The sequence below is a fragment of the Sus scrofa genome, chromosome 13 (genome assembly GCF_000003025.6).
Source record: "Sus scrofa isolate TJ Tabasco breed Duroc chromosome 13, Sscrofa11.1, whole genome shotgun sequence".
In the NCBI taxonomy this organism is placed as follows: Eukaryota; Metazoa; Chordata; class Mammalia; order Artiodactyla; family Suidae; genus Sus; species Sus scrofa.
Window position 1 is genome coordinate 153,630,246 of NC_010455.5, and position 14,877 is coordinate 153,645,122.

General features: G+C 34.4%; 1 protein-coding gene across 10 annotated transcripts in view; it reads left to right on the top strand.

Moving 5' to 3' along the window:
* CBLB (Cbl proto-oncogene B) overlaps positions 1 to 14,877 on the top strand; it is a 219,591-nt gene that overhangs the window by 149,721 nt on the left and 54,993 nt on the right. For all 10 annotated transcript variants that reach the window (XM_021070494.1, XM_021070495.1, XM_021070490.1 and 7 more), the window contains exon 11: positions 12,181 to 12,366. In XM_021070494.1, the coding sequence (XP_020926153.1) occupies positions 12,181 to 12,366 (186 nt within the window). The remainder of the gene's footprint in view (positions 1 to 12,180; positions 12,367 to 14,877) is intronic.

Consider the following 14,877-nt stretch of genomic DNA (forward strand, 5'->3'; position numbering starts at 1 on the left):
CATTTAACAAAGCTTTTACTCCAGGCAGTGTCATTTCTATATGTCCCTATAGCAGTTAGACATTGGAAAATTTTAAAGAATTTGTCATTATTTGTTTTTAAATTGAGAAATTATATTTCAATTAAATGTCTTTATGTGCACTGATATGCCTCTAGGCAATTAAAAAGACTGAATTTTATATTTCATAAATCATTGCCACATAACTTTCAATTAAACCTAAATACTACTGTGGCTACAAGTATCAATTTTTTTCTGAATAATTGGGAGAATATTGTTATGACAATATAGTCCCATAGCACTTTATAAAAGGCACTTATATTTCAGGAGTTAACATAAATTGTTATGTTTTATTTAAAGGATTATCTTCTCCATTAGATTATTAGTTCAGAAGGCCAGTGCCAGAATCTTATTTATCTTTGTGTTTCTTGGAACCTGGACACACTCAGTAAAATTTAAGTGAAATAATAAAAGCACATGCATGTTCGTGTGGTCTTTGAGGGCAGTGGTCTGGTCTTAGGCATCTTTTTCATTCTAGTCTGAAGACTGAGTATATCTGTGAAATTTACCAAATTAGATTCTGTTCAGTTCTGTCTTAGAGCTGAGGTTATGAAAAAAATCACAGATTTTTTTTTTTGGCCACACCCACAGCATTTAAGTTCCCCAGCCAGGGATTGAACCCCCGCCACAGCAGTGACTCAAGCCACTGCAGGGACAACACTGGATCCTTAACCTGCTGCACCAGAGGGGAAATCCTACCACAGATCATTTTGACACAATAGCTCTTCTTCCTGGTTTTCTTTTCTGTTTCTTCAGTCATTCTGTTACCTCATTCACTCATTCATTTTAAAAACATTTCATTCTATCAACTCTGAGAATGAGTTATCAGTCATTGTCCAGAAGAAGGAATCAGTTTTCTTTTATCTGCCATTTCAAATACTCATCTCCATCTTTCTCCTCTTTTATGAGCAGGTTGATGACTATATTGGGAAATCATTTCTCTCTTAAGCATACTGCATTCTTTAAATAAGTAATGCTTCCATCATAGCATAGAGAACTGAGCTATTTGTATATTCCTGTTATCATGGTGATATCCTACAACCGGAGTTTATAAATAATAGCACACTGAACCTATAGGATATATTTTTATTGCTTGCTTAATAAGTTTATTTAGTAATTCTAATCTTACAGAAGCAAATAGAACCTATAAACTTACAATCCAGTGTATTGATTGCCTTTCTAGATATAGGCTATTATATGAGTTTCACTAGAGGATGTTTTGATTTCACTTGAAATTGTACCATTGCCTGAGTTTTCAAGCTGTCAAAATTTCTAGGATAATTGGATCTGAGATAGCACTTAGAGGAACTCCAGGGTGTGATTGGTGAGATCACATCCTTAGACTTGAGTCAGATCAAAGCTAAGAAAAGGTGTCTATTGCTAGTCAGAATTTTGTTTCATTTTTCCAAAGGTGTAAAGAAATTTCAAGAGCTCCTTAGCAGTTGTGTTGATAGAACATATTGTCCACCAAATACATAAAATTATAAACAAATGAAGATTTGGATAGAAAATAAATATGTTGACAGACTGACCTAGTGTATGAACCAAGATTAATTCCTTTGATCTGCAACATATTTTCTTAAAGCATTAGTGAATGGCCATATATGAAGAAAAACAGGTGTGACTAGAGGTCAAAGGAATTATGCTTTTTTCTTTGTACATTCTCCTCATGCTGCCATCACCAATTAAAATGCATACTGCTAATTGAAAACTTAGTACTTCATCTAATTCTTGCTTTTCCTAATTATGTGTGAAGGATGCCTAGTACTTGACCCTGAGAAAAGAATTCACGTGTATAGATCACAGTGCTTTTGCAGTGTTCTTAGGAAAGTATTAGCTTTCAATGTGATTTAGGGCTCGGTTCCCTGCAGGAGCAGTAAAGACAAAATTTACAACAAAAGTGAAATTCAGAAATAACAATAGACGTTCAAAAGGTAGAACATGGTTCTTAACTATGCACAATTCTGCCTCCTGAGGGTACTTAGAAATATGTGGGGACATTTTTGGTTTTCACAATGACTGAGAGGTGAGGAGAACCACTGACATTTAGTGGATGAGGTCAGAAAAGCAAAACATCCTGCAACCCATGGGACAGTCCCACCTAAGAAGAATTATTCTGACCACATGCCGGGGCGCTCACCTCTCTCGCTGTGCAACACAGGCAGTCACAGATGACATTAAGCAATCCAAAGTCTCAGGGTCATTGTTTGCCATTTCTTGGCATTCTGTTTGCTGATTTTCTTAAAGCTCTCAATGCAAAATGTAACATTTTCTTTATGAGTATGTGAAGATCAAAGGAACAAACTACCTTGTCCAAGTGCAATCGATGATTTAGGGGACCTTGAAGACACTGTCACATATTCCTCAAAAATAATTTAAATATGTAGTAGTTTAGGAAAAGCAAGCACTTGAACACTTGTGCTTAGTTTCGGGTTGGCCTTCTGCAGTAGTCTGTGAGCTTCTGGAGGGCGGAGGCCGTGCCTTGCTCTTCCTTTCAACCTCAGAGACTTGAATATTGCCTGACACACAGTATATCCTATCCATTGAAAAAGTTTTTTGTTTTTTTCTATGGCCACATCTGCAACATATGAAAGTTCCCAGGCTGGGGGTTGAATTGGAGCTGCAGCTGAAGCCACAGCAGCAGCAACATCAGCTCTGGCTCTGAGACACATCTGAGACCTACCTCACAGTTTACAACAATGCCATTTCCTTAACCCACTGAGCGAGGCCAGGGATCAAACCCACATCCTCACAGAGACTACAGTGAGTTTTTAACCCCCTGAGTCACAATGGGAACTCCAGTGACGCTGTTATTAACTGTACTATTCTTTTTTTTTCTTCTTTTTAGGGCTGCACCCGCAACACATGGAGGTTCCCTAGGCTAGGTGTCGATTCAGAGCTACAGCTGCCGGCCTTTGCCACAGCCACAGCAACGCAGGATCCGAGCTGTGTCTTCGACCTACACCACAGCTCATGGCAACTCCAGATCCTTAACCCATTGAGCGAGGCCAGGGATTGAACCCCTAACCTCATGGTTCCTAGTTGGATTCGTTTCCACTGTGCCACTATGGGAACTCCAACTTAAAGAGGCTGTAGTTCTTGTAGCCCAGCAACCTGGGTTCACATTCTGGTGGTTTTGCTACTTCGTATCTGTGTGTCTTGCATTGGGTATTTAATTCCCCATCTTGGTAACATTGTCTGTGAAACCCTACATCTTGGGGCTGAGATTAAATGAGTTAATAAATGTAAAGCCATTGGAACAGTGCTGGTATATAGTAAATGTTCATTATCAGTTGTCATTAGCATTATTTTTTATGTAGTGTTAAGACCCCTAAAATATTACTGTACTTCTGAGAACTAAATATCAGTATTTTTGAGATGTCTATGGAAGTATTTTTTCTTTTAGATCTTATTACCTGTCATTCTTTTAGGAAGAAACAGGAATCAAACTGGCTTGGGAAGAGGTTGGTTAAATTTCTTTAATACGTCAATGTATGATTTCATTACATGGCCACATTAAAGTAATTTTCAACTATCTTTTAGGTTTAAAACTCAGAGAAAATGCAAAGTTACCAACATATCAGCTGAAATACTATTTTAAAAACTAAGTAATTTAGGTAAGCTTACGATAGTCTTATTTTCTACATAAGTAAATTGAAATAATTACATACATATTCTTTAAAGTAGGGTGAAGAACTTTAGGCACTAAATAGGAATTGCTTATTGTCCAAAGCAACTGTAACTGGTATTTTGCGAATATCAGAGGTTTCACACGAGGGTATTTTTCAGTGATTAAAGTTAATTCTCTTAATTCCTAGAATGTTCTTTCTCAGCCATTTTTATGGAAATATATGTCACCCTTCCCTGACTTCTCAAAATTGGTTATGCAGCTGAATGAACCAAAAAGCATAAGAAGCCACTGCTATCAATGTGACATACTTCTTAAGGCTTACATTTTGCTACAAGATATAAGGGGAGGGTTGCACGAAGAGAGAGGAATCATAAATTTAAATTAAAATCACATGTATATTTGGTTCTGAATGCAAAATTCATATAAATGTTTAAAGTAAAATATAAAACTTCAAAGAAATTTCAGGGTTATAGAAGCTGGTCACAGGCTAGGAGATTAGGTCCTTCTTATAAAAGGTACTTCAAGGAGAAGAAGTATAGCTCTATGTAGTTAATAATGTTTAACATTTTAATGGAGAGGGCCCTTGGGGTTATTCCAGTTGCGAGGCTGTTTGCACTTCTTTAAAGTAGCCCCTATTGGCAGTTTATTGACCATCTCACTGTCAAACCCCAAAGAGAGGTCCGCTCTTACTCCCGTCAATATTTCTCCACATATAACTTTCTAATCATTTTCCTTCTCTTTGTCGCTTCTAATTTGTAGTATCTGAAAGGTTACCGAAGTTATTGGTGGAGTGTAAACAATAATAATAATTTACATTGAGAACTATGTCTAGATACTCATGTTGCAACAGAACAAAGGGTGGGGAAAAAATGTAAATGTAATGTATACATGTAAGGATAACTTGATCCCCTTGCTGTACAGTGGGAAAATAAAATTAAAAAAAATAAAATAATAATTTAAAATAGTGAACCTTAGTTTACACACAAATTTAATATCCATATTCTCAGTAAGCTAGCAAGGTGCTCATTCTTTATCCCTGTTCCTGGAGGGAGAAATAGAGCAGAACTTTTCCATTGAGATGACTTTTCTTTTTTTTTTTTTTTGGTTGGTTGTTTTTTAAGACTTTTAGAGCAGTTTAGGTTCATGGAAAAAGTGTGGGGAATGTGTAGAGATTTCTCACGTACCCCTTGCCTCTACACATGTGTAGCCTCCTCCCCCATTAACATGCCCAGACAAAATATTTGTCATAACTTTCGAACTTATATTGACACATCATGATTGTTCCAAGTCCACAATTTATAGTAGGGTTCACTTTTGGTGTAGTAAATTCTGTGAGTTTGTACAAATGTATAGTGACATACAAAGAATCATGAAGAGTATTCTAACTTCCCTAAGCATCCTCTATGCTCTGCTTATTCATCCCTCCACCAAAACCCCAGCAACCATGGATCTTTCTAGTCTCTCCAAAGTTTTGCCTTTTCCAGATGTAATATAGCTGGAATCATACAGTATGTAGTCTTCTTAGGTTGGCTTCTTTTACTCAATCATATGCTTTAAATTTCCTCCAGGTTTTTTCATGGGTCAACATGGCTCATTTCTTTTTAACACTGAATAACATTCCATTGCCTCAATATACCACAGCTTATTTATTACCCATTAACCTACTGAAGGACATACTGGTTGCTTCCGGTTGTGGCAATTATAAAGAAAGCAGTTATAAGCATCTGTGTACAGGATTTTGTGTGAACATAAGTTTTCAGCTCCTCTGGGTAAATACCAAGGAGTGTGATTGCTATACTCTATGTTAAGAATATGTTTACTTTTGTAAACTACTCAAGTGTTTTAAGAAACCACTAAACTGTCTCCTAAAGTGGCTGTAACATTTTGCATTCTCACCAACAACTAAGAGTTCCCCTTGTTCCACATCCTTGTCAGCATTTGGTGTTGTCAGTGCTCTGAATTTTGGCCATTCAAAAAGGTATGTGGTGGGATCTCATCTGGTTTTGTTTTTTTTTTTTTTTTTTTTTTTTTGTAATTCACATTTCCCTGCTAATATAGGATGTGCAGCATCTTTTCATATACTGATTTGCCATCTGCGTATCTTTGGTGAGGTATCTGTTAAGGGTTTTTGCTCATTTAAAAAATCTGATTGTTAGTTTTCTTTTTGGTGAGTTTTAAGAGTTCTTTGTGTATTTTAGGTAACAGTCCTTTATCAGATGTGTACTTTCCAAAGACTTATTCCTTTGATAGTTTCTTTCACAGGACAGAAATTTTTAATTTTAATGACTTTCACCTTATCTCCATTATTTCTTTCATGGCTGGCAGCTTTGGTACCATACATAAAAAAGTGACCACCAAATCCAGATTTCTCCTATGTTATTTTCTAAGAGTTTTGTAGCACATTTTGCATTTAGGTTTGTGGTCCATTTTGAGTTAATTTTGTGAAGGGTACAAGGTCTTATGTCTAGATTCTTTTTTTTTTTTTTTTGGCATGTGGCTATCCAGTTGTTCAGCACCATTTGTTGAGAAAACTACATTTGCTCCTTTGTCATATATCAATCGACTATATTGGTGGATTCTATTTCTGTTCCACTGATGTATTTGTCTTTTCTTCTGCCAGTACCACACAGTCTTGGTTAGTGTAACTTTATAGTAGATCATGAAATCAAGTAGGGTCGGTCTTCTGACTTTGTTCTTCTCCTTGACTATCATGTTGGCTATTCTGGGTCTTTTGTCTCCATCTAAACCTTAGAATCAGTTTGACCATATCTAAAAAATAAATTGCTGGGATTTTGATCGGGATTGCATTCAGTCTGTAGATCAAGTTGAGAGGACTTTTCTTTTTCACTCTTGAGTTTCTCTCTAAATTCCTACAGATTAAGATTTCTTGAAGTTTGACTGTGGATAAGCACAAAATGATTGTGTTGCTTTTATACCACATTCTTCATATAAGCTTTTGATTATTATCTAAAGGGGAACAATGGCACAGTACTCCAAAATAGACAACATAAGTCATTTATACTTACATTATAAATTACATATGGATATATGTGTATGTAAATATTTCTGTAACGGATACCTTCTGAATACTATTCTGTATAGACTATTTTAAAATCTTTTGATTTTTTTATGTTAACAAATTAATATGAGAAGAGAACTACTAAGATAATAGTTTAGTAGTAAGGAAAATATTAGAATACTTCATTTTTATTCTATTAGAATATTTTACTTTGAATATTTTATGTGATAAAAGTTTTATCAGTGTCCTTCATTAACTTTTATGCATTTAGAGAAAAATGTTGTCCTTTTCTTCATCCTTATAATAATACATGTATCTACCTTGTTCAGATATGAAAATTCATTAAGTAAAAATCTTCTTAGAAATATTATAAAATCGACTTTGATTATCTCTGGGATTGTCAGAACTCTCATTTTATTAGTAATTGGAGAGGATTCTCTTGTCCTGTTTTTAATAATAGCCTGGCAGGGTTTGAGGTTTCTTAACCAAATGTTTTTCCATTTCCATAATAATGGATCTTATTTAAGGCTTTTAAAAAAATCACTCTTTAAAAGGTGTGAATAAAATGAAGAGTGACTAAAATAGAATGAGTCCCCAGTTATTATTGGTAATTGCTGAGCATACTGAGATGGGCTTTTGACTACTTTACTTCTTGGGCCTTTTTCCTCAGGATTTTCTGTTAAAATTGCAAATTTGGATTTCTGTATTCTTTATGGTGGTCATTAGCATCCTATTCTAAGTGCTAAAGAATTCTGTAAATTTTGTCAGAAAAATAAAGAATAGCATTTATTCATCTCACAAAGCAAAAGGTTGGTGAAATTGGAGAGTACGTAGACATAAAAGAATCAAACATGGTCTTTAAACTTCTAGAGGACCAGGATTCCAATTTGTTAAAAACATAATCATCAACTACCAGTATTAAAGAACTTAAGAGAAATTGTTAGTAAGACAAATATGCTGGAGTGATGATAATACAGGCAGGAATCAAGATGTCCAGCTTTTGTATTTTAAAAGGAGCTGAAATGAAAAAAAAAAAAAAAGATAATTTATTCTGAAGTTCTGAAAGCAAGTATAATACCAGAAAAAAAGCAAGAATGCCTTAAAATCAAGATAAAGGAATGGAATTATTTAAATCAGCTATCCTGATACTTGAAAATTGATTCTATTTTTTTCCCAGTTCTTGCAGTTAGGGCTACATAAATGATTTTCTTTCTATTGTTCAATAAATTCTGTAAAGTTAACTCTGTCCACATCCTACTTTCTATTCTTTACTAGTAATTTTTTCTTAGCTTTCCATTTTCTTGTTCTAACCTAATAGAGGGGACAGATGGAGAAAAAGGAATGACAAAGAAATGATTTCATTTAAGTTAATGGCAAAGAGTTGATCCTTTTAAGAATCCCTTGATTAATATGCCATTCATTATGCTAATTAGATTTAGTCATTAGATAATTAAAATAAGAGCCGTGGTAAAATCACTAAGATAAAAAAAGTTAGAAAATAAACTGGGAAAAATTATTTACCATAATTTAAATGGATAGAGGTTCACTATCCTAATATATAAAGAGCTCTTTCAGATCAATGAGGGTCAGTAAAAGAATATGATGGATAATGGGACAAAGAACATAGCATGAGCAGGCATGTGAAGCAACGTGTAGACCTCTTTTCTCCTTAGACTTTCAGATAGGAAGGAAAGAAAAATATAATTAGTAAGTTACTCAAGTAAATTAAAACTGACCTTTAACGTGACCATCCACTAAAAATGTTTACAAATGCTCATAGTTAGCATTTGAATTTTACCAACAGTAAAAATTAATGCAAAGTTTCAGTACCCTAGTAGCAGAATTGTTCATAGAGACAACAAAAAACGCTTCAGCAAAGAAAAATGTGTTATTATCTAAAGGGCACTGTTAAATTAGCTACTCTTGGGAGTTCCCCTTATGACTCAGCAGTAACAAATCTGACTAGCATCCACGAGGACACGGGTTTGACCTCACTCAGTGGGTTAAAGGATCCGACATTGCTGTGAGCTCTGGTGTAGATCACAGACACAGCTCAGATCAAGTGATGCTGTGGCTGTGGTGTAGGCTGGCACTTGCAGCTCCAATTCGACCCCTAGCCTGGGAACTTCCATATGCCATGGGTAAGGTCCAAAAAAGTAAAAAAAAAAAAAAAAAAATACCTTCTCTTACATGGGAATTTTATTCTAATTTAGGAGAACTCTGGAAAATGAATAAGTTATGGTGAATTTAGTCCAAATAATCAATAAAGATAAAGCATTTTTTGTTTATGTACTTAATATGTTCTCCATAAAATCCTTCTGACTAAGCCAAATTACAGATACTATAATGCTTCAAAATGAATGTCTTTCAAGAGGACAGTATAAAATCACTTTGAGAATATAGTATGAATTGTTCTAAGCAAGGTCTGCTTCAAATTACATTCACAAAGCTGTGGAGAGGGCTTATCTGGAGGTATTTACATGTTCAGTTACTGTTGCACCACCCATAGCGGTTTGGGTCTCTGTCCAGAGGATTTTCGGTATATCCTTTTAATATCTTAACAATGTGCCCATTTCAAATCAAGTCCATTTCATTATTTAAACATACTAGGAATTTGGTAACTGCTTAAATATTAGTAATTAAGGCAGAGGTCAAGTTCTAATGATGATGGTGATTGATCTAATTGGCTCTGTCAGAATTCTTCTTCCTGTTCCAAGTAATTAGGGAAGCAGAAAGATAGTTGTGGAAGCAAAGTGCTTGGAGGAGCATAAATTTTGTTCAGCAGCCTTTGCAGTGAATGCACCTAGCACTGAAAAATTTCTCTGCAAGTAGCTGAAAGACGTCTGTGTATTCTCTGGTATCTATATGTAAAAATTATTTAGGATAGGAATAGTGTGGATAGCTTTACTTCTTGAGTCTTGTTTTATAAATGATAATAACCAGATTAACAAAGCATTTTTACCAGGTTAACAGTTTTGCTAGTTCTCAGAGAATGTAATTTATCCTTAATGGGAACTGTGGAGAATTAGATGAGATATCCTGTGACTTTCCTGATGTGAATTGCTATAATACTGTGATGCATTGACATCAGCACTTTTTTTCTGTCATGTCTGTGATCATTTTGGATTGCTGTTATTCCACGAGGTTCAGATTCATGTGAGGTGCCATAACTTTTGGGATAAAACTGTTATTAAGAACAACAGGATAAACAATGAGATTCTGCTGTACAGCACAAGGAACTATATCTGATCACTGTGATGCAACACTATGATCAATATGTATAACTGGGTCACTTTACAGCAGAAATTGACAGGACATTGTAAGTCAACTATAATAAAAATAAATAAATTTTTTTAAATTATATTATCATCCCCAAAAAAGAATGGCTGCATTAAAATCAACATGACTAAAAAGTTTCTTTTTCTCCTTCATTTAAGAAACAATTGACTTTTTTTTTGCCTTATCACAAGGTAAGAGATATAAAAAAAGAATCATGACATTAATTAAAAAAAAAGTTTCTTAAAACATACATGCGAGTGTATCTAAATATATTGACCTATTTTAAGGTATTTGTCATCTACTGACACAAAGAATTGACACTTCAGCAGTGTGGCAATATTCAGGTTTATCTGAGGTATGGTTTAGAGGCTTCTGCTTAGGGGCTCAAATTTATTATTAAAGTCTTTATACCAGCGGGACCATAAGTCCCGACTCCTTTATGTGGGCTGCACATAGTAATGTCCTCGCAAAGAGTACAGTAAGAAAAAGGGGTACAAAAGAAAGTAACTTTGTAGTGTGGAAGCCTACAGACAACACATTTGCCAGGTAATCAAGGTTAACATCAACAGTGATGGATCATATTGATAGTATGAACCCTTAATGTGATGTGGTTCAGGTGTTAACTTCGCAACATGGCCTTCCTTTCAAAAACCCGTAATACTAGTCTAATCATGAGGAAAACATCAAACAAACCCTAATTTTATTAGTAAGCTAGGAAAAAAAAAAAAAAAAAAAAAACAACAACTTTACCTGTTGTAACTAAGTGTGGATATGAGTGCAAATTTATTATTAAGTCTCAGTTAAGAACGGTGTGGCTAAATATTTCTATTGCCTGAGTTGAAATCAAATTGTTAGTTAACATTGACTACTCTTCTAAAGGTGAATAATGTTGACTACTCTTCTAAAGGTGAATAATGTTAGGGAGAAAATGGCTTAAAAATAAGCTCAAAACTCTTTATAAATACTAGCATTAGGAAACATGACTATCAAAGAATGCTAGATTAATACAGTAGGAATAAAAATTAAGCCCAGATTTCCAAAGAGCTAGTAACTTAGCCTTGAAAGGGAAAGTGCCTGATATTTCAGAACAGAATATTGTTTATCCTAGTGAGGCTAATCTGGTTCATTAGGATAGCTTTTATATCAAATAGGAATCAGGTTTTGTCAAACACACACACATACATATTTTCAAAATAGGGTTACATATATATGTACAAATCAAAGTACTTGTTAATGGCTTTTTGGTGCTATTTTATCTACTAGACAATATAGAAACCCTGTAGTAGGTTAGAAATACATCAGTTTTTTTAGAAGTACAGATTTTCCTAGATATTATTGCTTTTAAAGAACGATTAACTAGAAGATTTATTTTTTTATCTTTTTTTTTTTTGTCTTTTTAGGGCCACACCCAGGGCCTATGGAGGTTCCCAGGCTACAGGTTAAATCCGAGCTGTAGCTGCCAGCCTGTACCACAGCCACAGCAACGCAGATCCAAGCCTCATCTGCGACCTACACCAAAGCTCATGGCAACGCTGGATCCTTAACCCACTAAGCGAGGTCAGGGATCGAACCTGCATCCTCACAGATGCTGGTCAGCTTCTTTCCGCTGAGCCACCACAGGAACTCTGAAGATTTATTTTCCATATGAAGGCTTGGTGGAAAATATTTGGGCTTAAAACTGTTTATTTTAAATACACAATTTTTTAAAAAACTCTGGTTTAAACAGTTCATAGGAGAGTAGATTATGTGCTGGAGGCACAGTTTTATGTGGAACAAAATGATTTTTAATTTCTAGAATGTACTATAAACCAAAGACCTTAAAAAATTCTCTAGTATAGATAATGAAGAGCAATGTGCATTACTGCATTGGGTGTTTCTGGTTTCCTCATAAAATGTAGGCAGGTTTCTAGAAGAGTTGCCTGCATTTGATGTTTTTAAAATACACTGTTGCTGCTCCTTTTTCCCAGGCCCTTTCTGCAATATGTAGCAGAAACTAATCCATTTATTCTTTACATAATATTGCCCTTGAGGGACCATATGAGTTCTTTCGATCTATTAATCAGAGCAAACTAAGTGAGTTTATTTTAACAGGTGGTCAATGGCAGATACGTTCTCAAAACCAAGTGTCTGAAGAACTGAAAGGTATATACTCTGCACATCAAATAAACAGCATCATTCTCTTTCTATCTCCTAGTGCACTGACAGGCAGAATTCCCCGGTCACATCCCCAGGATCCTCTCCCCTTGCGCAGAGAAGAAAGCCACATCCAGACCCCCTCCAGATCCCACATCTAAGCCTGCCACCCGTGCCTCCTCGCCTGGATCTGATTCAGAAAGGCATAGTTCGGTCTCCCTGTGGCAGCCCAACTGGTTCACCAAAGGTAAATTAATTTTATTAGAAACACAGATAATAGTGATGATGATGGGTTGCTCAGGTTTTTAAAATTTCATTACTCACATTTCTTATGCACTTGTTTCTGAACCACTTTGATGGGTTTCTCATTTTGTTTATCATGAGTCTGCTATTCTCTTCCTTGCTTTATTAGTATAAAAGTTACATAATTATTCAGAGGGAGCACATGTCTGCAACAGCCCCCTGATTTTGCTAAAATAAACAGCATAGTAAGTATAGTTATTCTGTAAGATGGATTTAAAAGGTCATTATATGTATTAAAATAAATTGCATGCTCTTATTAAATGATATTTTATACTTATTTTCATAGTGTCTTGACAAGAAAAATATTATGGGAGTATATTTGCATAAGGGCTTAAGATGTGATAAATTATCACCCATGTTTCAAGGTGACTCAGAAGAGGGAATTATATGTACATTTTATACCTGAAGGAATTAATTACAAAGAATTACAGTATTTGCAAAGTAATTATATTACTGTTTAATATTAAAGACATAATTCTATCTGTAAATCTAAGCCCACAGTTTATTTTACTTCTGTGCAGATTTTTTTTTTTTCAAATCTGATAAGGGAATATTTTGCTTTATTAGCTGTAAGATTTTAAACATTAACCCCATTTGGTAATATGCTTTATAGACTAAAACTAGTTGGAAGCACAGTATTTTAGTAGTATTGGACTTTTCTACATTACGGTTAACTTGATTTTAAGGTCATGTTAAAACAATTAAGGATGTCACTTAGAATTACACAAACACCAAGATTCCTTTTTTCTCTAATATTTTCTAACAACAAAAGCACAAACGTTCATCAGATAAACTATATAAATGAAAATAAGACCTGTCAAAGTCACATAGTTTCAGTTTAGGTGTGTAGCCTTCGTATTTCAACGTGAGAATCAGACTAATTTTTTTTTTTTTTAAGGATCTATAGTATTCAAGTGAGGTCTCTTAATAATGCTGCTCTATTATTTGTGATTTTTTCACTATTCTGGTAATAACTGATAAAGAGCCAGAGCACATTCACCCTCAGCAGTTGTCCTCTATTGCAGTGGTGAACCGGAAAATAATAAAACCAACACTTTCAGTCTTCCCAAGATGTTGCACAAGTTGCTCTTTGCAAAAGTAAAGCAACATTGACAATTTCTGCTGTCTCTCCTAAATCATAGAACATGTGAATAAAATAATGACTGATTATTTTAATGTCACCCAGTCAGAATCACCATCTAATTGTGATATTCTGCTACTCTTTCCTATAGTCTTTATAGTCCTAACATTTGAGTTTTAAGCATTCATTTTCTACAAAGAAATCCTAATGAGATACGTGAGTTTTTATTAATTTTTTATTTTTAAATTTTTATTAGTAAGAGCAGTTGACTTCACACCTACAGTTGCCATTGAAAAGTTGTATAAATTTTTAAGTCTTTGAAAATGAACAACAGAAATACTTACACAATTCTTATAACTATACATAATACAATGGAATAATATATAGTAATCATATATAGCTTATTATATACTAAGTACATTGGTTATTTAGATATTAAAAGTAAACAGCTGCTTTCAGATTTTGATGTAATTATTATTAATCCTATAATTAAAATTACTTTTTCAAAATTTACAAATGTATACTGAAGTAACAGTACATGTTATTACATTATCCCTCAGATGTGCAAAATCATATTAAAATTACGTGGTCATCAAGTTAATTTTGCCATATTACTATCATTAGTGTATATCTAATATGTTGAATTCTAACTGAATACTCTTTCTATTATTTAGTATTTCTTAAATTTATCTCTCACCATTTTTTTTTTTTTACTGAATATTCTCATAAGGTTCTAGTCAGCTCACAGGTGAACAATGTAGATGACATTTTTACTTGGTTGATCCTTAAATTAATCTGTATATATTCCCGATAATATCACTTTCAATAAATTATTTTTTATTATTATTTTTTTACAGTTATTTCCCCAATACAATTTTTTTTCCTACTGTACAGCATGGCGATCTAGTTGCACATACATGTACACATTATATTTCCATACATTATCATGGTACATCTAAGTAACTAGACATAGTTCCCAGTGCTACACAGCAGGATCTCATTGCTAATCCATTCCAAAGGCAATAGTCTGCATCTATTAACCTTGAGTTCCTAATCCATCCCACTCCATCCCCTCCCGCTTGGCAACCACAAGTCTATTCTCCAAGTCCATGAGATTCTTTTCTGTGGAAAGGTTCATTTGTACCTTAATATTATGCCAGATATAAGCGATATCATATGGTATTTGTCTTTCTTTTTCTGACTAACTTCACTCAGTATGAGAGTCTCTAGTTCCATCCTTGTTGCTGCAAATGGCATTATTTTGTTCTATTCTATGGCGGAGTAGTATTCCATTGTGTATATATACCACATCTTCCTAATCCTTTCATCTGTCGTTGGACATTTGGGTTGTTTCCATGTCTTAGCTATTGTGAA